Here is a 25,000-nt window from a genome sequence, read left to right as displayed (position 1 = left end):
ACCTTCTGTCTCCATTGGAAACAGGCGTGTGGGAGTGGTCCGTTTTCATTGCGTATGTTTTCATCTCATTTTTCTGCATTGCTATAGAAAGGCTGGAAGAGAGAGAGAGAGAGAGAGAGAGAGAGAGAGAGAGAGAGAGAGAGAGAGAGAGAGAGAGAGAGAGAGAGAGAGAGAGAGAGTTAAAAAAGAAAAATGATAAAGCGCTTAGATTTGAAACATATGAGTAATTTCCACGAAAAAGCAAAAGTTAAAAATTTACGGTGAACAGTAATTGTGAATTGCTTAGAGAGAGAGAGAGAGAGAGAGAGAGAGAGAGAGAGAGAGAGAGAGAGAGAGAGAGAGAGAGAGAGAGAGAGAGAGAGAGAGAGAGAACTGAAATTTATGCGTTCCATCATTCTTCCTAGAGAGAGAGAGAGAGAGAGAGAGAGAGAGAGAGAGAGAGAGAGAGAGAGAGAGAGAGAGAGAGAGAGATGGATGAGAGGCAGCTATTTAACTTTCTTCCCTTATAATGTTAAAGATAATGTAGAGGACGGGCTCTTCAATTATGGTAATGAGAATTATTTTAACTAGTTGTTGTTTTTTCTTACTTACAGACAACATTATGCAGACTGTACTATACATACAAAGACTGGAGAGCTCGTGACACCTTATATGGGGTGAGTCTCCCCTCCTTGAACTCTGACATGGGTTTTTGTGTCGATTACTTGACCTCTCGTATACAATAGAACAACATGGAGGAGGTTCATCCGAAACCGCGATTCTTTATAGAAATGAGACACTAGCCGAGGAGGAGACGACTTGACACCTCGTATTTTATGGCCTTATCATGTAACATCGCTGCAGGCGAGCTATGATCTAAGGAATCTCTCTTTCAGGATGTCTAGTTAATACTTCTGGTTGTATATAAGTCACGTCTGGTCTCTTAGATTTAAATATTAAGATGTTTTTGGTTACCATGTCTAACTTTCCCGCCCGTTGCATGATCGATATTGCTTTTCTTGAGGCTGTTGCTGAAGGAAACAGTGAATAAGAAGGAGCTTTGGCCTATCGTATGTGTCATAAATTTAGGTGCAGTAGTTTAGTGCAGTATGGATCAGATGATGTAGTTCATTGCATATTGTCTCGTAAGGGTCGACAGGTCTGCTGCTGCTTGTTTTTGCTTTATATGTGTTCTCTTGCTGCTTACAGTTTATAACAGTTTTAATGACTGATTGACTGACTGACTGACTGACTGACTGACTAGTTTACTGAGTGACTGATTGATTGAATGATTGAGTGGTGGATTCATTGACTGTTTGCTTTATTTATTTCTCTATTTATATCTTATTTTATTTTATTATTCTGTATGAAGCCGTGCTAGATAAATGACTGGCTGATTGATTTTTTTACTCCTTTTACTTACTTCTCTATCTACAATTTTTTTTCTTTTTTTTTCATGCAGTCGTGTCAAAGGATGGGAGAGGACCAGCGGGGCGGCCTTTGCTCTGCTGGCCTCATCTTGAATATGAATTGGATGGAGCAGGTTCATGGCGGTGCTAATGTAATATTACGTTGTCACTCGGGTCATCAACTAGTCTAACCCGATCTGATTCTGAGCCTCGTGGATTCAGGCAACGATTGGATCAGGCGTCCATTTATTATGCATTTCGTAAAGGATAATCTTACTGGAGGTGTGCGATTATAGCAATTATAATATACCTGACAGAGACTTGTGTCAGATGGAGGTTCCTTGATCTCGTATGATTCAGCACTGCTACGTTAAATAATGGAAAAAGGGATAAAATGGATGATGTCCATATATACGTACAAGTGAGTCGTTTTCAAATTTCATGTATGTAGCAATATATTAAGACTGTTCTCTCAATCTGTCTGTCTGTCGTGTATTAAGTATGTATTGGACGGATTAAAAAATTATAAAAAAAAATAATCACCTTTTCAAATTTCACTTTCAAATTTGGTCCCTTAAAGTTCTCTGTCTCTAAGAGTTACGCAACAAAGTTCTTCATGTTTAGTTCTTTATCTCAGTTTTCATTGCCATACCTGCGGGAAGAGGTGATTATTTTTTTTTAGCTCCTCGTTGAGTCTCCAAGTGTTTTCCAACCAAGTTCTTTCAGTGAAGTTAGTAGCATTTATGTCAGTTTTCACTATTCCAAAAACTTTTGGACGGAGGCGAGTATCTCATTGCGTCTCTGACAATTTTCTACTAAATACTTTTTATCCGAAGGAAAAAGTCATATTTATCTAAACGTTTCTTATTCGAAAAACCTTCTGGAGAAGGTGATTATCCTTTCAAAGTTTTCACTGCGTCTCCGAGAGTTTTCAACCAAGAATCTATGCGAAAGAACGTCACATTTATCTAAGCGTTCCTTATTCTAAAACCCGTGGAAGTAGGCGATCATCCTTTTTTAAGCTCCTCACTGCGTCTCCGAATTTTCTACCAAAACTTTTTTATGCAGATGAAGGAACAAGTCACATTTATCTAAGTTTTCCCCGCTACAGGTGGTGCAGCGCGATATTGATCAGAGCGCCAGCCAGTGGAGGAGGCGAGGTGCTGCTGGCGGTGTGGAAATAATGAAAGAAAGGGAGGAAGAGAGGTAAAGGATATAGAAAGCTAATAGGTACAAATGGAACAGAAGGTGCTTAAGGGGAAGAGTGGCGGGAAAAGGTGGGGAGAGTGGTGGGGTGGGCGGAGAGAAGCCGGGGAGCACCGGACACGTGCGGAAGAGTGGGAAAAATTGGGTGACACAAGGAAAAGGTCAAAGGAGAAGAGCGTTCCAGATATCATATTCCTGCCGATGCTTCCCAACCCACGCACTGAGCCTCAGAGGACAGGAGTTTAATCCTCTGACTTCCATAAATGTTTAGTATCAAGACCCCTCTGGAACTAAATTGGCCAACTTTTTTTTTTTTTTCTATTCTGGAAGCGGAAAGTTGTGCGGTCAGTTTGTTTACTTATTTATTTACTTTCTTTCATTACTTCCGATCTCGATAAGTGATCTCGACACGGGGAAGAGAATAAAAATAAATAAATGATCTCATATATATATATATATATATATATATATATATATATATATATATATATATATATATATATATATATATATATATATATATATATATATATATATATATATATATATATATATATATATATATATATATATATATATATATATATATATATATATATATATATATATATATATATATATATATATATATATATATATATATATATGTATAAAGGAAAAAAATACTTGGAATGATACAAAGGAAACTTGTGACAGAAACATAATTACAGGAAGACACTAGTTGGTGCTTTCCAGCCCACGCCTTGCTCTTCAATAGATACACCTTTGAATCTTTGATGTCTACACAATGACGAGAAAAAGATGGATGATGGAGAGATAAAGCTAAAACGAAGAGAAAATTCCACGTGACCTCAGCACAGTGGAGAGAAAAAGCTGAACGGTACAGAGAAAAGCTAAGACGATGAGACAATGACACACAGATATTAGCTGGCGTTTCTTCGATTCCCGCTTTTATCTTCAATGAATGAGCGTGAAGACTGATGGAAAGAATATAGTGAGTCAGAGAAAATGATACAAAGAAAGAAGGGTCGTATTCTGAAGCACTTAGGAGTCTCACAGGGACTGTTTCCCAAGGCTACAGACATTATTAGTCCATTCGTGTTCTCATGGATGGTTTTTTTTTTCCTTCTATGGATGGTGTAGAATTCTTGTTGAACTATCACTTGAATTATAATAAAATACTCTTAAAACCTTATTAACTTATATGACAGCTGTTAGAAAATGAAATACTTAAGATAAAACAAGACGATGAAACTTCTGAAAATTACGTCTCAAAATTCTATCCAGATATTAGTTGGTGTTTCTAAACTTACGTCTTGTACATCAGTAAATAAATACCTAGAATAGTGACGTGTATGTAAATGAAGAGGTAAATAATGTGTTTCTAACTCACGCCTTGTACTCGTATACTAGTGAATAAAGGCTTACAATAGTGACTTGTATATAGGTGAAGTGATAAATCATTTCACAAAATATTTAAGAAAACCGGGCGAGTCATTCAGTTCAACATTTTGGAATATATATATATATATATATATATATATATATATATATATATATATATATATATATATATATATATATATATATATATATATATATATATATATATATATATATATATATATATATATATATATATATATATATATATATATATATATATATATACATATATATATTCAAATTAATGACATATAAAAACTCGTAATTAGTGACAGAATATCACCATTAATTAATCAACAACACGGGAGCTTTATGTTGATATTAACTGTAACACATTTTATTGCGAATCAAGGTGTGTCAAGGGAATCCTACCCAAAATTACACCTCATCCTTCCAATCTCAGGGTGCGGCGCCCTGATGAATGAAGACATTTGGTGGAAGAAAAAGACGGATGGATCAGGTTAAACTAGGTAACACATTTTCCTGAGGACCTTTCACGAGAATATATCCCAGAACAGACAGTCTTTCTCCTATTATGTTTCCAACTCACCATAGTTAATCAGAAATTATCTTTCTTGGTATCATACACGCGTAGCTTTTGTCATGTATCTTAAATATTTAAAATGGTGGAAGTTTCTAGCGGAGCGTGTGCTACACTTAATGTTATGATTCATGCGACGTAAAGTCATTCACCCGAAGTGTTGCGAAATGCATTAATGTTGTATCTAGTTTGTGACTAGATTGACATGCTGGCAGTGATGAAAGAATGTGAATAATTTTCCATTTCATGTTTCAACTTGCTCATCATCGACAGCAATAACACCAATATGAATGAAACGTGGATTTGTCTACGCAGGTTATTAGTATTATTTTTATTTTTAATCTCAAAACTCACGTAAGGTCAAATGGCCGTGATGAAAAATGAAAATAAAATGGTGACGACTTCATGGAATCTGAAACAACCTTCTTCCAATAATTACAACGCTCTGTGTTGCATAATTGACCTTGACGCGTGGTAGTCAGTTAGGATAGCGTTCTGTCTTAGAGGCTTGGATGTGAGAAAATGCTTGTGTGTGTGATTATGTGCGTGTGTGCGTGTATGTGTCCACACAAATACATCTCTGAGGACACTGGTCTATTATATAATAATAATAATAATAATACGAAAATTCATATACAAAGATTCCTCACTTAGTAACCCTTTAAAAATGTTCTCTTGATCCGGCATTGAAAACTTACAAAAATTCATAAGTTGACTGCACACATACGTAGCACACAACTCAATCATGTTGTCTTGCTACTCTGTTTGGAATTGTAAGAGTGCATCAGTGTGCCTGTGCTACTTCCAGCATCTCCCTTCATCTGGTATTCAAAACTTACAAAAAAAAAAAAAAAAAAAAAAAGTTGATTCCCACACATGGCACACAACTTAATCACGTTTTCTTTCTCTCTTGAATTGTAGGAGTATATTTATGGAAACTGCGGCATCAGTATCTATGTGCTACTTCCAGCATCCCTCGGGTCTTACCCTCACCCTGCACAGTCCATGGTAGTAAAGACGTCTTGTACATCATGAGCAAACCCGGTCAGCAAACATTGTCTATCCTATAATGATGCAAGACTACAAGTGCAATCAAGATGGCTGGCGGTGTCACAGCGGGCGTCAGCTGCCGGCTTTTAGCTTCTATTGATCGGAAAGTTTGCATAAAGATGATAATGAAGTACTAGCTCTTTATCGTTGATCTCAATGAGCCTCACTCGCGGAGACAACAGGTGTAGTGAAGGGGACCCGGGAATGTCTCATACGCAGAAGCACTACCTGCGACATTACCGGCACAGCAACGCATCATCACTGTCATAAACTATACTATTACATGTACGAGTACACGTCAATGATTATTAGACGTGTTCATGTAACAGTGTAGTTTATGACAGTGTTTGTGCGTTGCTGTGCCGGTAATGTATAATAATACAATAATTTATATGTGGTAGATAGAAATATTTGGGTATATTTCCTTCGTTATCTTTGTTTTAACTGCATGAGAAGCAAAAAGAAATCCAGATAACGAAGCATTACTACTTTTATACACTATATACTATACATATATTCGTCCATTAATTGCAACAATTTTTATATGGCAGTTTGAATTACTTGTGCATTTTCTTTTCTTTTTTTTTTTTTTTATCTGCGAACAAAAAGAAGAAAGAAAAAAAATAAGTGCAGATATACATTTCGTGCCGCAGTGCAGCAATCTCGCATTTCCGGTAAAAGAACGTCTCTTTTTTTCCAATGTGAACAAAGAAATATCCATTCCTCTTTCCTTTTTCTGTCACAATTCACTGTGCGTCTTCCACAACCACCACCACCACCACCACCACCACCAACTGGCTCTCCTGCCCTTGCTGCTCCTCCCCTTAAATCCGCTTCTTCTAAATGTTGGGTTAGTCAGACGTGGCAAGAGACCATTAGTGAAGAAAATCGGGGAAGGAATCGAAGTGCCGAGACTTTAATTAACCTGACATGAAAGCCAAAGATACACAGAACAAAAGTTTCATTGAGACCGCCACACACCTGGAAGATCAAGAGGATGGGTTCTCAGATTCTCCAACGTTCCTATGCCTTATTTCGGCTACTTTTAACAGTCTCTAGTCCAGGAGAAGTTATTAGGATGCTTCCCAGAGGGTTTATGTGATTCTGGCAATACGAGATTTTCATTGAGACTCCACGCACCAGAAGATGTAAGGCGGGTGTTCTTAGATACTTTCATGCCTTTTCACGATTACATTTAACAGTTTCTCTCTAGTCTAGCAAAAATTATAAGGGGGCTTCGTAGGGGGTTTATATGACTCCAGCAGTAGCTTAATTAAAGATTCTGTATCGTTAGTGGAAAACAAATACCTATGAGAATTGAAATAGATTCTCAAAAGTTCTCATGTCTTATATCGGTTATTTTTAACGGTTTCTCTAGTCCAGTAAAAGTTATCAGAAGTTTCCAAGTGTTTCGATTCTGACAAAAGCTTAACAAGATTCTGCATCTTCAGAGGGAAATAAACACCCTCTCGAGCGTTCCCATGCATTATCCGGACTACTTTTAATGGTGTCCAGCCCAGGGGACTTTCCTTGGTAGTTTATATGAGTCTAGTAAGAGGTGGACAAGAATTCTGCATCATCACTGGAAAGAGACACTCGTTATCACCTACGCAATCATCTCTCTGGCTATCTAAAAATAAGCTCTTTTAAAGCCCAAAGCGTCTGCATATATCGTCTAACATTAAGGCAGTGTATAAAAAGATGACAAGGAAGTAAAAGAGTGAGCAAGGATTTGCTTTTATAAATAGATAAAAAAAAAATGTCGGTACAAAGAAGCTTAAGGCTGGAGTGATGCAAGGGAAGCCCAAGGATTCAGAAAGGAGGGGAAAGCTGCTCCAATAAATACGTGAATAAAGATTGGACGAAAAAGATTAAAGCTGGAAAAGAAAGACTTGCCTGAAAGGAATACGTAGTTGATGAACACTGGAGAGGCAGTCAGGGAGAGGCTGTTACGGAAGGGAAATGGAGTGTGAAGGAATACAGAAAGAGAAAGAGAGGGGAAAGAAAATATGTTACTGTTGTTGTGATAGTCAAAGTAGCAGTAGTAGTAGTAGTAGTAGCAGTAGTAGTAGTAGTAGTAGTAGTAGTAGTAGTAGTAGTAGTAGTAGTAGTAGTAGTAGTAGTAGTTGTTGTTGTTGTTGTTGTTGTTGTTGTTGTTGTTGTTGTTGTTGTTGTTGTTGTTGTTGTGGTGGTGGTGGTGGTGGTGGTGGTGGTGGTGGTGGTGGTGTTGGTGGTAGTAGTAGTAGTAGTAGTAGTAGTAGTAGTGGTAGTAGTGGTGGTAGTAGTAGTAGTAGTAGTGGTAGTAGTAGTAGTAGTAGTAGTAGTAGTAGTAGTAGTAGTAGTAGTAGCAGTTGGAGTAACAGTTTTTGCTGTTACTACTGCTACTGCTACTGTTACTACTACTACTACTACTACTACTACTACTACTGCTACTACTACTACTACTACTACCACTACCACTACAGCTGTTATTGTTCCTCCAGGTTCGTCGCTCCTCCAAGAAGCAAGCGGCCAGCAGAAACTAGAACATTCTTAGTGGCCGTACACAGGTAACTTCACAAACAAAAACATTGATCTGTTTGAGTTGAGACTGGATTCAGCGAAACTCTGCACCGTGACGAACTCAGTTGCAGAGGAAGGCAAGGGAGGCAAATATCACCTTGGGAAGACAGTTCTTGGATGCTGAGACAAAAGGGAGAAATATCTTGTACATTCTACTTAGAGGTGAACAAGCATGCCGGCATTCACATGAGTCTCATTAATTTTTCTTTAACTTAAAAATCTTAATTGAAGTAGTACAAACTTTCAACATTTAACTTTCAGAATAAATACTAACACTAAAAGCTACCATGATGAAAATTACTATATTTTAAACAAGAGCAAAAAATAAAGAAATATTTCCATCCACTTACTTGTACCTTTAATTTTCACCTCTACATAACAAATATGGGAAAATAGACATCGTTGTTACCTAAGAACATATGAATATAACAAAACAAGGGAAGCTGCAAGAAGCCATCAGACCAACAAGTGGCAGTCCCTTTATGAAACATACCCACATATTTCCACCGATGCTCACCCATAAATTTGCCTTTTTTTCATATTTTTTTAAAGTTCCCTAATGACTCAGCACTAACAACCTGATTGCTGAGTCCATTCCATTCATCCACCACTCTATTTGCGATTTAAGATCCGCCTGGCTACGACGCAGTGTCAAAGGCGTTGAGGATATGAACTACAGCGCTATTATAATCATGCACAGGCTAGGTTTGTGGTGAAGCGCGATCAGGATGCATGGTATGAATCAATGCAGAGAGGTGCCTGGTAACGATGTGTTTACGACGGAAGTTGGACGGAGGAGAGCAAACTATTATTATGTGGATGTGGATTGATTGTATTTTTACGTGAATCCGAAGAGATGTCTAGAAATGAAGTGTTTAAGACGGAAGCTGAGCGGAGAAGAGATAGTATATATTGACTGGTGATTCTTAAGCAAGTTTTAATTAGTTATTTAACTTTTTATGTATCAAGGAAACTGACCAATGAGAGAGAGAGAGAGAGAGAGAGAGAGAGAGAGAGAGAGAGAGAGAGAGAGAGAGAGAGAGAGAGAGAGAGAGAGAGAGAGAAACCTTCTTCCCTTATCGCTTACAAAAAGTCAAATAAAGGAGTAAAAATAAATAACAAAAACGAAAAAAAAAGCAAAACAAAAAATAGTGAGTGTATCTCTTACGGCCACAAATCACATAAGCATCGCAGGGACGTGGAACTATTGAGCGGTGAAGATTATGTGGTGTTTTTTCTTCACCTTTCTTTCAATACGGTAAGGATTTGGCTCTGTTTGCAAAGTCTGATTATCCCCAGACAGACACACAGGAGGATGCGTGTGGTCAGAGATGACAGGTTTGCATGATTTAAAGTGCTGGGAGGCTTCGTGACACTTTGGGCTTTCAGTGGCGTGGAGAGTTTCTTTTTTTCTCTTTCTCCTCTTCATCTTTCTCCTTCTGCTTCTTCTTCTTTCAGTTTTTCGAGTCTTTAGATTGCTTTCCTCTTTGTATGAATAGTGTGTTTTGTAACAAGTGGAGGCGCCATGCTGGACAAATTATCATACGCTTCTCTTTCTCTCTCTCTCTCTCTCTCTCTCTCTCTCTCTCTCTCTCTCTGGAAATTCAAATTGATTAAGTTATGGCACCTCAAAAACAAGGTCATATGGGGGCGGCCAGGATTCAGAGAGAGAGAGAGAGAGAGAGAGAGAGAGAGAGAGAGAGAGAGAGAGAGACAGAGAGAAACCGTTACTTATCCCAAACCCAGAAACGGCCTTGAGTAAGTATCGAATTCGCAGAAAAGATACGACTGAAAAGGAAGGAAAATGAAAGGAGTGCAACTAGGAAATAGAAAGGGAAGGACGCATTTCAGCTAAAGGGGAGGGAGAGAAACTAAGGAATAGAGAAGGGAGAGAGGGAAAATAAAAACAGAATGGGAGGTAGGAAAACTAAAACATATGAGGGAGAGAAACTGGAAAACAGGAGAGAAGCTGGAACTAGGAAATAGAAGGGAAGGGAGAGGTAAAAAAAAGAATACAGCACGTAGGGAAAGGCACCCATTGAAGGAAAGGGAAGTTTGCGAGGTACAGAGGGGGACAGGAATGGTAGTAACAAGGAGGGTCGGGCACATATCTTCACCTCCTGTACTGTCCTTTGGATTCTGTACGACTCTCAGCTATGCCGGTATTCAGTTGTTGGAAGGCAAGGACACCCATTCACGTTCCTTTCATTGCATTTCCTCAGTCTTTTTTTTTTTTTTTACGGTTAAGTGCTAAAGCCGTACAATTGTAGCAACTCTTTGTGCTCTCTCAAAAGAAAAAAAAACGTAGTTTTTGAGTGGATATTAGTGCATAAACTGGCAAAAAGCATTCACATAACTCATCTTACCCAATCAGTCTTCCCTTACTTTAATCAGGTGTACTGAACTTCTCTAACTAACCCGAGAAGAAATTAATGTTAAGTCCGACATAGGAACAGGAAGAAAATTAGAAGATATATCACGGCAAGAAAGTAAAGATGGTTTATTCATTTATTTGATTAATTAGTTAATTAGCTAAATAGTTAATTTTTAATACGTAAAAAAGCAATTAGAACATAAGAAATAAGGGAAGCTGCAAGAAGCCACCAGGCTTACACGTGGCAGTCCCTGTATGAATATACCTACCTATTTCCACCTATCATTCCCATCCATAAATCCGTCTAATCATCTCTTAAGGCCCCCTAATGTCTTAGCACTAACAACTTGATTACTGAGTGCGTTCCATTCATCTACCACTCGTTTTTTGTTCCCAAATGTAATATGGTGCAATGTTATAACCTGCACTGAATAAATAAATTGAAACTGTGATTACGTATTTAATTACTGAAAAAATTACGCTTGCTTTGACGGATATGAAACTGTTGTTGTGATTATGATTAATATTATTATTACTGTTATTATCATTATTATTATCATTATTAATATTATTGTCATCATTATTATTATAATCATCATCATCGTCATCATCATCATCATCATTATTCAATAACAGCTTTTCGAGGCTCATAAGCAACTTTAGAACTTCATCCTACTCCAAAAAAAAAAAAAAAAAAGATGGTAAAAGAGTTTTGTTTACTTCCTGCTTGAAAGCAGCAAGCAAACAAGACTCTCTTTCATCTTTTTTTTTTTTTTTCAGCATGTCCTTAGCCGCACCCTGGATTACAATTTACACATATATACTCGTATTATGTCCTCACATTTAGCTTGCAGATTCCTCCGATGAAAGTCAAAGAACATATTCAGATCGTCCTCTATTCGATGTGAACAAATAATAATAATAATAATGATAATAATAATAATAATAATAATAATAATAATGATAATAATAATAATAATAATAATAATAATAACAATAATAATAATAAAAATAAAAATAATAAATTCTGCAACGTACTGCATATCTTCCTCATTTCCTTGCAATCCCTTGTTTCCGAAAGACAATTGAATCTCGTGTCCCCTAAAGTTAAATTTCTATTGGGATTTTCTCCGTATTAGAGAGAGAGAGAGAGAGAGAGAGAGAGAGAGAGAGAGAGAGAGAGAGAGAGAGAGAGAGAGAGAGAGAGAGAGAGAGAGAGAGAGAGAGAACATAAGAACATAAGAACATAAGAAATAAGGGAAGCTGCAAGAAGCGACCAGGCTTACATGTGGCAGTCCCTGTATAAAACACACCTACCTATTTCCAGAAGGGGCGGGAAACATGGTATGTTAGCGGCTCATATTCTTCAACACCTGCTCCGCACCTCCACCACATTCAAAAGGCTCTAGTTGGAGTGACACGGTATTCTACATTAAGAGCAGGAGAAACACTCTTGAGAATTCAGATGATCATCTCTGTGGCCTTTGAAAATAATCGTGGTGAGAGAGCAAAGCATTTCAGAATTTTGACCTCTGACCACAATCTCTTTCCTGACTCATCCGACTCCCTGACATGCATTCTGGCGCTCAACTCACCTAGAATAGTTATAAGAGTGACCAAAGTGTCCGCCAGAGTAAGGTTGAAGCTGAGGATGGTCATACGTCCTCGGTTCTCCCACTTCTGTCTTAGCGTCCACATCACCTTGGAGTTTCCCAGCAGTGCCACCAGGAACATGACACCGAGGATCCCCATTCGCAGCTGCTCGTGGTACTCTGGGCCAAGCACGTCGGGGCGAGCCAGCACCTGACGGGGAGAAGATACGAGGTCAGGGAAGGAAGAGATGCGACAATGTATTATGATTGTGTTGTGTTTTGGAGTAATCAGTTACAGAAGGAAGGAAGGAAGTTAGAGAAAGGAGGTTAGAGAAGGAAGGAGGTTAGATAAGGAAGATGTAGCGCTGTATTCTGACCCTATTGTATCGTGGAGAAGTCAGTAAAGAAAGGAAGCTTATTGTAAGTTCGGTATTTCTACAATGCTTGGCTTGCGTGAGAACATATAAAAAGTATTGTATTAATCCTTTTGACTGCTGTGGTTTTTCGTTGACATTGATAAAGTTGTCCATAGGAAGTTTAGAACATACTTTCCACAAACACCATTGACAGCGAAGGAAGTGGTATAATTCAGATATCTAGGGATTTGCAGTCTTATCTCTGTACAGTAAAAATTAGTCATTCAATAAGCAGGAGGCATGGTGTCGTTATTAGCTAAAAGGTTACATAAATTGATATGAGAGAGAAGATTGTAGAACAGTCGTCTGTATTACTATTGAATGTTCTTTAAGTATTTGTGAAGCTTTAATTAGTCTGAATGAATTCGTTGTTTACAACTGATATTTACATAAAGACATTTATGCAATTTATGCATGAAAGAAATGCTAAACAAACCATGAGCTATGCAATGTATTTCTTTAAAAGAAATTCCACTGACAAACGTGTGTTTACTGCACAATCGAGGATTATATTCATTCCAGTTAAAAATACTGAATATAAACCACGTACATTGTAGATCACCGCCTCCATCCCCCCCTCCCCACACACACACACACACACACACACACACACACACACACACACACACACACACACACACAGAGAGAGAGAGAGAGAGAGAGAGAGAGAGAGAGAGAGAGAGAGAGAGAGAGAGAGAGAGAGAGAGAGAGAGAGAGAGAGACTAATCGTATGTAAATAAAAAGCCACGGGCAAAAATGCTAAGCTTATGAAAATTAGAATTCCTCCAAAATACTGCATAAAACAAACTGTTCGCTGCACCAAGTCAGCACGCAATAAAATGAATCTCGACTTGTTAAAGAATATAAAAGAAAACCATCAAATTTTTTTTCCACCTCCCAGTCATCATCACCAGGCTACCGCTGCACTATGACATCTTCCATAACTTTCATTATTACCATCTCTGTTCCCCTTGCCCCCAGCCCCATTGTTATGATACAAAGTGACGCAATAGCCTGGCTACACAGGGAAGATACATCTTAATAATTTTTGTTCATAAATATCTGTCTATATGATGATCACTCCTTGCATCCACTCAATACCTAGTCAATTTACTCTTTTGACAATCTCATATTCAATTAACACACAAAAAAAAGCTAAAAACAAACACGGGAACAATGTAATACTGCTGATGTGTCCAGACTTTTGGGTCACACTGTATTTACCGGCTCATTCTTATCGTAATATTACATTCCTCTCCTCACCAGGTGCTTCTCTATCACCTCCATCAGAACTTACTTCACTATAACCTCGCGTGCTTGCTACAATACTTGCGTCGATTACGTTATTAAGATCCTCTCCGCATCATGAAGTTGCTGCATGTCCTCGCTATCAATATTAACGTCTCTCTCTCTCTCTCTCTCTCTCTCTCTCTCTCTCTCTCTCTCTCTCTCTCTCTCTCTCTCTCTCTCTCTCTCTTCGTCACGGCGTTAAGCATCTACAGCTTGAATATTTTTTCTTGTCTTCCAGTTTTACGTATCTAGGAATTTTTCACTTGCCTCCCATATTTCAGAAGTGATACAAAAGCCACTGGGTTGACAGGAACAATGTACGTGTGCTGAAGTCGAGAAATAACAGCGAAATGGTAAATAATTACAATACTTATATTATTCTCCTGTAGAATCAGCTGAATAGAACGAGTCAAGGAAAACGGAGTCAGCTACTCCCTGACTCTGTTTTCTTTGATTCGTCCTAGTTTTTCATCGAACAACGGAGTCAAACGTACGATTCAACAAATAAGTAAACAAATTAATAAATTAATAAAATTAGCCATGATACAGTAGGAAAATCAGACGTAAAACCTGGAAAAATACGTATAAATGTTGAAACAGTTTATGCATTTGTATTTCTTAGAAAATATCATTTACCGTAAAAATAAGATTACAGTATTTTCGAAACAATAATTCAATCAAGCCATTATTATTCCTAAATTAATTACACCGATCATTCTAAAGTAGTATATAATACCACGTTACAAAGGCACAGTTCCCGTGAGCAGGCAAGTCAATTAGCTAATTAATTAATACTTCTAACTGCAGGATCCTGTTCGGAACTCTAGTGCCGAAACAGGTCCGGGATATTTATGTTTCCAGTGGAGGCCATCCACAGAATTATACATGGTGAACTGTAGAATGTAAATAAGGATGTGGGGTAAAGAAAGAAGATAAATAGTGGGAGAGATATTTAGGGTTAAAAAAGCTGGGAAGGGCGGTAAAAAATAATAGACTGCGTGTGCCTAACTAGCAGAGTATTTTTCAAACCATTACGAAGCCGAAGTGTAACGTCATGTATTGATTTTTAACAGAGTTAATTTATAATAATTTAATTTACTATGGCTATAATAACTTTGTGCTGGCTTTAAGCAAATACGTAAAAACAAGGCAACTTTGTATGTTTGGACAGAGAACGACACTAAAAGGTTTCCATTAATTAACTTACCTCATGGTTAACTTTTACTATTTTTTACCATATACTCGTGTATATATATATATATATATATATATATATATATATATATATATATATATATATATATATATATATATATATATATATATATATATATATATATATATATATATATATATATATATATATATATATATATTCGGCTCTAAGATTTTTTTTTTTAGAGCCGAAAAGGAGACAATAACCGGATTTGGCCTTCCCCATCAGGCACTCAGTCTCGCGGTAACTTCGGTGATTGTGTCATTGTGCTGTGTGTTGCTGTGCACATTTTTCTTTAGTGAGTAGTCAAGACTATGCTGTATTTCCCGAGCCACGGTCATCCGTAGCCAAGATCAGCTCATCGTCCCTGAATGAATGGTAAGCATAAACTGGTCTCTGTAATGACTTACAGTGGTAGTGTAAGGTTAATTACCCGTGCTTGTTACGTAATTTCCTACGTGTTCTGGATTCCCGACTAGATGGTCTTCATCGTTTCATGTTTAACGTCGCAAATACATCATATGGGATACGATAAGTACTGAGTGTTCACGGCTACATGGGGAGCTCGTTTATCTTTAAAGCTGAGCCCATTCCCAGAGTGAAAAGTTAATACCATAACGAGATGAGTGAAAAGTACCTGCCCTTGTTCCACTTTCCCGTGTTTGTAGGGCAAAATAGCGTCATTAGGCAGTGTGTGTTGAGCAAAGACGAAATACGAAAGAAAGAAAAAAATTCTACGAAACGGTGTTCACTCGCTCTTTGAAGTACTGCTGAGGTGCCTCACTAGATGGCGGGGCGAGCGGTGTACATTATCTGCATGTTCACACTAACTTGGCGGCGGAATTTAGATTAAACCGGCTCGCTGCCATGGATGAAAGGAGTCAATCCTGAGAGACGAGATGATCACCAGAATTTAATACTTCATGTTTCTTCAGGTATAAGGAAAAGTACGTATGTGTCCCTTCCTTTCAGTTATACAGCACAGTTACATACATAAAGAAGGTGCAGTAGGGAGGTAGATATTGGAAAAGGAAATAGCTGCCGTCTGTCCGCATAAAGAGCTGATTAGCACCAAGGAAGCTCGGATCTGTCTTCTTTGATCAGCAACAAGACATTCATCACTTAGCTACTGTAGGTACTGTAGGTTATTGACGCTATCTGCCGTATTGTTTGGTGCGTTAGATAGAGGCCATTCATATACCAAAATAACAGTAACAGATTAACAGGCTTGCCAGTCACCCAAACAGAAGCATAACTATTATCAGTGTACAATGCCTCCGAGAAAAAAAGTAATATCCTACCTAAAATAAAATTTAAAAAAATAGATAAATAAAAAGGAGTTACTCTAGCTAATTTTATTCGTTACATAAATTTATTTATTTGTTTTTTCATGATTTCATACGTTGTGCTCAGTTATTTATTGTGTTGCAGATCCTGTCAATAATCTAAAATACCCTCAGAGGTTGAGTATTATATTCTTCGGTAGCTGATCAAGCTTCCCTCCCCATGCAAACGGACGGCAACGGCTTCCCTTCCCTGAGTCACGGAAGCATTTCTCATCCGGCCAGTTGGCATCTTTGAATGGTCAGGATAAATTGATCTTTTTACTGAATTTGAGATTTTGCTCTCAGCTGTATCAGTTATTACGTTATAAATTCAGTTTTTGTGTTTTAAATTCCTGGCGATATGTAGCCTAATTGATTTTAGAATATTGTTACCGCCGCAAATGTGCTATATAGAATTAAACATTAACAAACTTAATCTTAAGAATCTATACGTTTTACGTGGAGAGACCAAAAAGCCTACGAGTTGAAATGAAACAGGTTTGAAATGAAATAAGTTCGGATACCTTATGGCCTTGGGAATGTCAGTTAATTAGTGCTTGTCAATAGTAGATGCAGTTTTGATCCTGTATACTGTATAGCCTGCAACGAAAACGGAAGTAATTTTGGTAGCGTATAGCTTAGTGTAGCATGGCTATTGTTTGTTTACTTCTTTATTCGATGAAAACACATACGTAGACTCGAAAATAATTGGTCGCGTAATTCAAGTGCAAATAATTAGTCGCACGTATCCTCGAAGATGAAAATAATTAGTGGCGTGATAAAACAGAGAAAAGGGATAATTGGTCACACGTAGCCCCAAAAACAAAAATAATTGGTCGCTTGCTAAAGAAATTTAAATAAAAACAGGTCGCACGCACCTACTCTATAAAAAAAGAAAAAAAAGAAAAAAGAAAGAAAAAGAAAAAGAAAACTCACTTGGTAGAAAAATCAAAATAATTGATCGTGCGCAGCCTCATAAATAAATGTACAGTAAAATCCCTCTTATCCGGCATCAACGGGACTGCCGACATGCCGGATACTTGAATATTGCCGGATACTTGAATAGAAGTGAAATTATGTCCACAATCACCACCCTACACTCACGCATCTTACCATAAAAAAGATCAGCTGATCTTAATCAGCAGCTGATCTGATCAGCTGCTTAAGTGTAAGCACAACACGCTTCCTCTTTTCTGCAACTTTAGGCATGATGAAGGCGTCAGGCGATAAACAGTCCACACGCAGGACTGAGTCACTGAGTAAACACAGTGCAGTGGGCCGCGGGTGGCGCGAAGCAGTGCGCTCTGGTGGCGAGGGGACAAAGTATGCCTCGCGCGGGAATTTTAATCGATTTTATGAGTACACATTGATTTTTTATTGATTTTAAGGCTCGGGGAAAAATGTGCCGGATCCTTGAAGCTGCCGGATACTCGAATGCCGGATGAGAGGGATTTTACTGTAATTGGCCTCATGGGGAAAATAACACAAAACCATTTATAACCTAAAAAAAGAAGTAATTGGTCCCATGTAGCTTCGAAGATGAAGAGTAATTGACGTTGTGTATCCTTTGAAATAAATATAGCTGTACATAGCCTTGGAGAAAAAATAAATATAGGAATTAGTAACTTTTGCCCCAGAAATATTAGGCTTGCCTCCGCATAATGACCCGTGTTTTTAAACGTTTTAGCTCCTTATCTCCAACTTTAACAAGCTTTAGGATAAGGTTACATGGTTTTCAAGTGTGTGTTCATGATTCAAATCATAAGTTATTAAGAATTCTGCATCATCAGTAGGGACAAACAGCTCATGAACACCCATATAATAATTTTGAGACCTTTGAAAGCGAGTTTGTATAAGAGAGCAAAGTGTTTAAGATGAAGTGATGGTTGATAGTAATATTATAACCTATGGATGGCATCATAACAAAAGCAATGTTCTTGCGTAATATGGTTGTTTTCTTCGTACTTTTCTTTTCTTAGTGATTTACAAATATTTTGGACGGGAATGCGATGGAATCAGGAGCTCATTAAAGTGTACCTCCTGACACTGTCCGTCAGGAGTGCAGACGTGGCATCCTTTGTCTGACCTCTCCGACTTATTAGGTCTTTTGAACGCACTCCCCTGACTATCTGGGCTTCTTTCTTTTCTTCTTTCGTGCTCTCTGTCTTGTTTTCCTTCTCTTTCTATTTCTCCTCCTCTTTGTCTTCTTCGTCCTCCTTCGAGAGGAAAGAAAATTCATAATTTCCTTTCTTTTTTTCTTCTTCTTCTTCTTCTTCTTCTTCTTCTTCTTCTTCTTCTTCTTCTTCTTCTTTCCTTCTTTATAGTGTGTGTGTGTGTGTGTGTGTGTGTGTGTGTGTGTTGTAGGTTACTTGAATCACTGTTGAACTCCTTACTACGTTTCGGCGCTTTATTTCGAGTACAGGCAATAGTCAGTTTAGTGGAAACCATAGGGGAATTTTAAAGGTATTTTCATGCTAATGGTAATTAACAAGGACTTCATGATCTGGAAAAATCAGACTAATTATCCGTGCTGCCTATGAAAACAATACTTATGAGAGAACAAAGACTTGAAGAGTACTGGTTGGTTACTCTTGGAGTCTACGGGATGTGTCGTTTTTGTTTATATAACTTGACCCAATCCTAAAACGGAACACAAAAGAGCAATAGGGTCATGCCACGTCTAGATGAGTGAAATTAATAGTACCGCAACGCCATCCCCCTTTGTTGGCAGAAATGGCGTCATTAGAGCCTTTGTTTGTTGAGAGAGAGAGAGAGAGAGAGAGAGAGAGAGAGAGAGAGAGAGAGAGAGAGAGAGAGAGAGTGCGGGGGACGTATTTTGCCATCATCGTATTTACTTGTATTGTTTTTTACCGACGGGGAATGTGTCTGGATATGACCGGAAATTATTTTCGCTTCCATCCTCTGTTGCTGCTTAAATTGTGTTCAGTTCACGTAGTTCAGCTTCTGGAAAGTTTAAGTTAGTCTGTAAATTTGGTAAACCCGAAAATTTTTGCTAGAAGTTTGTAAAAGAATGGATGCTGAAGAGCACCAGATGTTTTCAGGTTGTGCTGAGTGTAACGTTAAGAATACGTTGTTTTCTGTTTACCTTAACCTCAAATGAGTAGATTGCGTGAGGCTAGACGAGCTAAGCGATCGAGGGCAGATAGACATAGATACGTGTCTCCAATTCCGTGATTTCCTCTCTCTCTCTCTCTCTCTCTCTCTCCTCTCTCTCTCTCTCTCTCTCTCTCTCTCCTCTCTCTCTCTCTCTCTCTCTCTCTCTCTCTCTCTCTCTCTGTGTGTGTATGTGGGTGTGTGTGTGTGTGTGTGTGTGTGTGTCTTCATCGATTCTCCACCATTGTTCTTTCCCCACCTACTCCCATTCCTGCTCTTCTTTCTCCTTGCCTCACACATCTCCTCTCATGAACCACAACCACCTTCATTCCCTCAGCAGCAGCCTTTCATTGTTAGTCTGTGCTCTCTCATTATTTTCCATTTTCTTTATCTAGAACTAAGGACCATATTCTGAAATACTTCTGCCCGAATCACCATTACTTTCCCGAGTCTTTGATTGAAGTGACATGAGATTTTAGGGGTCTTTCTGTGGTGTTAGTGAAATATTAACATGAGATGAAGCCAGTTAATAATCTCTGTGACCTTTGAAAACAGTCGTGGTGAGAGAGCACAACGTGGATTAAGTCTCATGGGTGGATTTGCTCATAAAGTGCGGTAAATTAAAGGTGCGGTCTGATTAAAGTGAAATTGTGTTATATTGAGTTTTGCTTGGTTAAGTTTAGTTTGGTTAAGTTATGTTAGGTTTTCATTTTCGTAATTTTCTTGTTATACTTGTATCAGGTTAAGTTAGGTTTAATTAGGTTTTGTTTGTTTTTTTCATTTTTTTTTTTTTTTTTACTGATTCTATAGTGTTTGTATTAGGTTACTTTAGGTTAGGTTTAGTTAGAATGAGTTGTTAGATTCAGTCTGCTCTTGTGTACTTATTTGTGGCAAACAGAGGAGTGAGAACACACACACACACACACACACACACACACACACACACACACACACACACACACACACACTTCCAAGAAAAGTCGATATATCGATATTTAGTTTCATCCTTCACACTGTCTTCCTTATTCCTTCTTCCCTCTCTAATTTCCCTCCTAAGCTCATTTCCTTCATCCTGTTGTCTGCTGTTCGCACACGGACTTTCCTGAACTACTATTGTTTCTGAATCCTTGAGGATATAGATTTTCTTTATGACTTTTTTTTTTAAGTATATTAGAATATGATGTTTTATTTTTCTGATCAACTGTACAACATGACCTCGTTGTAGCGGCGCATTAGGATATACCGGTCAATTGATTTATTTTGAAAGTTGTGCTCCATGTATCGAGGAAGGTGTATTGTGGGTGAGTGGAGAGCCTTTGCTATCATGGTGTGTATTTCGTAATTTTAGGATCGAGTCCTCAGCCGTTACTTTTTGGGTGCAGCATTATGAACGTCTTTTTCATTTTTTTTATTTATTAATTTGTGTGTTCTTTGTCGGACTTCCTTGCATTAAAATAATAAATAAATAGGTAAGATATGTAATAAGTAAATAAATATATAAAATATATAACAATAGTAATGATGATGATGATGATGATGATGATGATAATGATAATGATAATGATAATGATAATAATAATAATAATAATAATAACAATAATAATAATAATAATAATAATAATAATAATAATAATAATAATAATGTTGCTTATTATTGGTATGCTATTTCATGCCTCTTACTTTAGAGCAGATGGCGTGGCTTATCAGTCTAACTATCCTTTATTTCTTACTTTATATAGGGCGTCTTGTTAATCTCGGAAAGGTCTACGTGTCTACTATTCATTTCTTTCTTTGTGTTCCTTTGTGTTCCGTTCCATCTTTTGCCAAACCCCATCAAAACCTGGGGAGGTAAGAAAAAAAAATCAAAGTGACAAATAACGCGAATCCAATATCGGGTTTTCCTGTTGTGTTTCCTTGCACTGATCTCGTTTATATATTTTTGTGTTCCTTACAGCCATATTCTTTTCTCATTGTCTTCCCTCAGAATTATAAGGTCGGGAATCCGGCCGTGACAGGGTAAACCTTTAGTAAGACTCGTGAAATTGAAGAACTGTCACGTAAATGAGAAACGTCATTTAAGGTGGTTATTAGTTACCACCTGCGGGTCACAGGAGGATCAGCCACGCCAGATACATACAGGTCGAGGCGGGTCAGATGAAATCAATATAGATGGTGTTAGATTAGGTTTTGTTGGGTTAGGTTACGTTAGGTTAGGTTATACGTTACATTTCGTCGTTAGAAAAAATTAACGTAACATGATCTATCTTAATCTAACTCAGCAGAGAGAGAGAGAGAGAGAGAGAGAGAGAGAGAGAGAGAGAGAGAGAGAGAGAGAGAGAGAGAGAGAGAGAGAGAGAGAGAGAACACACACATCGACCCATCCACCCACCCACCCACACGCACACACACACACACACACGCACGCACACGCACACTGCTCAGAACAGGTTTTCGACAGATGAAGTGTGTAATGAAACACAGGTGGACGAACAAGCAACGTGTGTTCACTGTTCATTCACCACCACCACCACCACATTCACGTATCCAGGAAGAGATATACGGACAGACAGACCTTGAAGCTAAAAATACTAAGGGAAACACACACACACACACACACACACACACACACACACACACGCAAAAATACAAAAGAGAAAAGGAAAAAAGACTGGCTTATAATGTTACTGCAGAGGAAACCCTTATCTTAACTACTACTCTTTGTATATGATTAGTCCGTTCGTGATTTCCGTACCCAGTTTCCGGTGTGAAATTTAAAAGCAAGAGAGAGAGAGAGAGAAAGGGAAAAAAATGGAAAAAGAAAGAAATACTCTTCTCCTGTCCGCAGCCAATCCTGCAACCTTTATCAATAGCGATAAGAGTGGGTTTTGAGTTTGTGGGGTCCTTTTTTGCTAACACAGGTTTTTTGTCCTCTGCCGGCGCTGTAATAGTCTATTTCCGTATAGATATAGATTTCAGTTAATAAATAATATACTAGTTTTGCAATGGAACAGGCCAGGAATCGATTAAAAGAGCCTGGAAAAAACTAGTTGAGGGAAAAAAGATCGAGGGGAAGAGTGAGATGGAGGGATGGAATTGAGGCAGAACTGCAAAGGATTGGAGTCACAGAGGAAGACGCAAGGGACAGAAACAATTGAAGGAAACTCGTACATGGCGCCAACTCCTCTCTCTAGGCTAGACCTGCTGGTGATCTGGCTTTATTGAGTCTTGGTCATCTTCTTATAGAGATTTTTGTGAAGCTTTTGCTGTTGCCTTAGACATATCAGAAGCTTTTGATAGAGTCTGACACAACGCTTTGATTTCCAAACTATCCTCCTACGGCTTCTATCCTTTTCTTTGTAATTTCATCTCAAGTTTCCTTTCTGACCGTGCTATTGCTGCTGTGGTAGACGGTCACTGTTCTTCTCCTAAATCTATTAACAGTGGTGTTCCTCAGGGTTCTGTCCTGTCACCCACTCTCTTATTATTCATCAATGATCTTCTAAACTAAACTTCTTATCCTATCCACTCCTACGCTGATGATACCACCCTGCACTTTTCCACGTCTTTTCATAGACATCCAACCCTTCAGGAAGTAAAAAGTTCATGTAGGGAAGCCACAGAACAACTGACTTCTGATCTCTCTAAAATTCCTGACTGGGCCAGAGCAAACTTGGTATTGTTCAATGCCTCAAAAACTCAATTTTTCCATCTATCAGCTCGACACAACCTTCCAGACAACTATCCCCTTTTCTTCAGTGACACTCAGCTGTCTCCCTCTTCAATACTGAACATCCTCGGTCTGTTCTTTTCTTATAATCTAAATTAGAAACTTCATATCTCATCTCTAGCTAAAACAGCTTGTATGAAGTTAGGTGTTCTGAGACATCTCCGCCATTTTTTCTCACCCTATCCCCCTCACAGCTGCTAAGTCTGTTAAAGGGTCTTATCCGTCCATGTATGGAGCATCCTTCACATGTCTGGGGCGTTCCACTCATACCGCTCTTTTAGACACGGTGGAATCAAAATCTTTTCGTCTCATCAACTCCTCTACTCTAAGTGACTGTCTTCAGCCTCTCTCTCATCGCCACAATGTTGCATTTCTAGCTATATTCTACCACTATTTTCATGCTAACTGCTTTTCTGATCTTGCTAACTGCATGCCTCCCCTCCTCCCGCGGCCTAGCTGGAGTTAATGCAAGAGTTAACCAGTAGTCTCAATCATTCATTCCTTTCTCTGGTAGACTCTAGAACTCTCTGTCTGTTTCTGTACTTGCACCTTCCTATGACTTGAACTCCTTCAAGAGGGAGGTTTCAAGTCACTTATCCTTCAATTTTTGATCACCGCTTCGGATCCTTCTCGAGGACCGGCATCTCAGTGGGTTTTTTTTTATTAGATTTTTGTTGCCCTTGGCCGGTGTCCCTCCTACATAATAAGTAAATAAATAAATAAATATTTCCCTTTATACATTTCTCCCATTGATACCCTCCCTGTGGAAATGACTGATAGCACTCTGTTATGATAAGGAGACACTGGCTGTTAATAATGTATTCAGCTAGAAGAAACGAGTAACGGTGCACTTTTTCGTTAAATAGTACAAAAGTAAGTCTGATGAGTACTTGCGGCTCTGGTGACCATTGACCTCCAGATTAAATAAACGAGAAGACGGAGGAAATATGTATAGCGAAAAAGATTTAGTGGGGAAAAAAAGCTTTATCCTCACGCCTCACTGATTCTCCAAAAAAAAATGTCCGTTCCAACAGTCATGGTACCGAGGGAGACTGGAAATGCGAGGAACAGCAGTGGAATTCCGGTCCAGTGGTTTTATATTGAGTGATAACAGAAAGGAAGGTAAATGATTCAGGACATGTCATAATCATTGGAAAGAAGAAACGTTTACTTAGTAGTAGAAGTATTAGAATGAATGCTAACACTAATGAGGGTAACTAAATAAGGGCTTGCTACCTTTACTGGAGAGGAGGATCACTTCAGTAAAAATTTTATATTGCGTGTTGAGTTATGAAGGTTAACGGGCAAATAAGGACATACTACCATTACTGAAAGAACAATAATTTATCTAGTATTAGTTTTTAAAATGAGTGTTAAATTATATGTCTAAATAAATATCGGGAGGACAACCGCTAACTTAGTACTACAAAGGTACAAATATTTAGATGATCCTACTACTATTTACAAAAATTTGTGCTTGCGAAAGAGTTGATAATTAATACGAGCATCTTTGTATCTTGCTCAGGCCGTCCCCAGTCACGCGAGAGTGTCTCGTTTGGGCCCCCAGGCTGAATGCTTGATGGTGTTACTTCCACAAATTTTGAGGAAATTTAAACAGGGAAGAAAACCTGTTGCGTGATGCATTCCTGTCTTCCAGGAATTGTGCTTTCACAGAGCAAATCGCACACCGGGAGGCGCTAAGCCCCCGCCCGCATGAACACTGTGGGAGACCTTTGTGCGGCAGCGGAATCAA

At 38.3% G+C, this 25,000-nt stretch overlaps 1 protein-coding gene and 1 long non-coding RNA gene across 3 annotated transcripts in view; one reads left to right on the top strand and one right to left on the bottom strand.

Annotated features, from left to right (window-relative positions):
* Window positions 1-25,000, bottom strand: part of LOC135114152 (cardioacceleratory peptide receptor-like) — a 72,397-nt gene that overhangs the window by 25,183 nt on the left and 22,214 nt on the right. For both annotated transcript variants that reach the window (XM_064029902.1, XM_064029903.1), the window contains exon 2: window positions 12,163-12,370. In XM_064029902.1, coding sequence (XP_063885972.1) covers window positions 12,163-12,370 — 208 coding nt within the window. The remainder of the gene's footprint in view (window positions 1-12,162; window positions 12,371-25,000) is intronic.
* The window catches only part of LOC135114153 (uncharacterized), a 32,951-nt gene continuing 23,265 nt past the window's right edge, over window positions 15,315-25,000 (top strand). The window contains exon 1 of the long non-coding RNA XR_010275277.1: window positions 15,315-15,459. This is a non-coding gene — a long non-coding RNA (uncharacterized LOC135114153). The remainder of the gene's footprint in view (window positions 15,460-25,000) is intronic.

Source organism: Scylla paramamosain, chromosome 27 (assembly GCF_035594125.1).
Source record: "Scylla paramamosain isolate STU-SP2022 chromosome 27, ASM3559412v1, whole genome shotgun sequence".
Lineage (NCBI taxonomy): Eukaryota > Metazoa > Arthropoda > Malacostraca > Decapoda > Portunidae > Scylla > Scylla paramamosain.
This window is presented reverse-complemented; position numbering and strand designations above follow the sequence as displayed.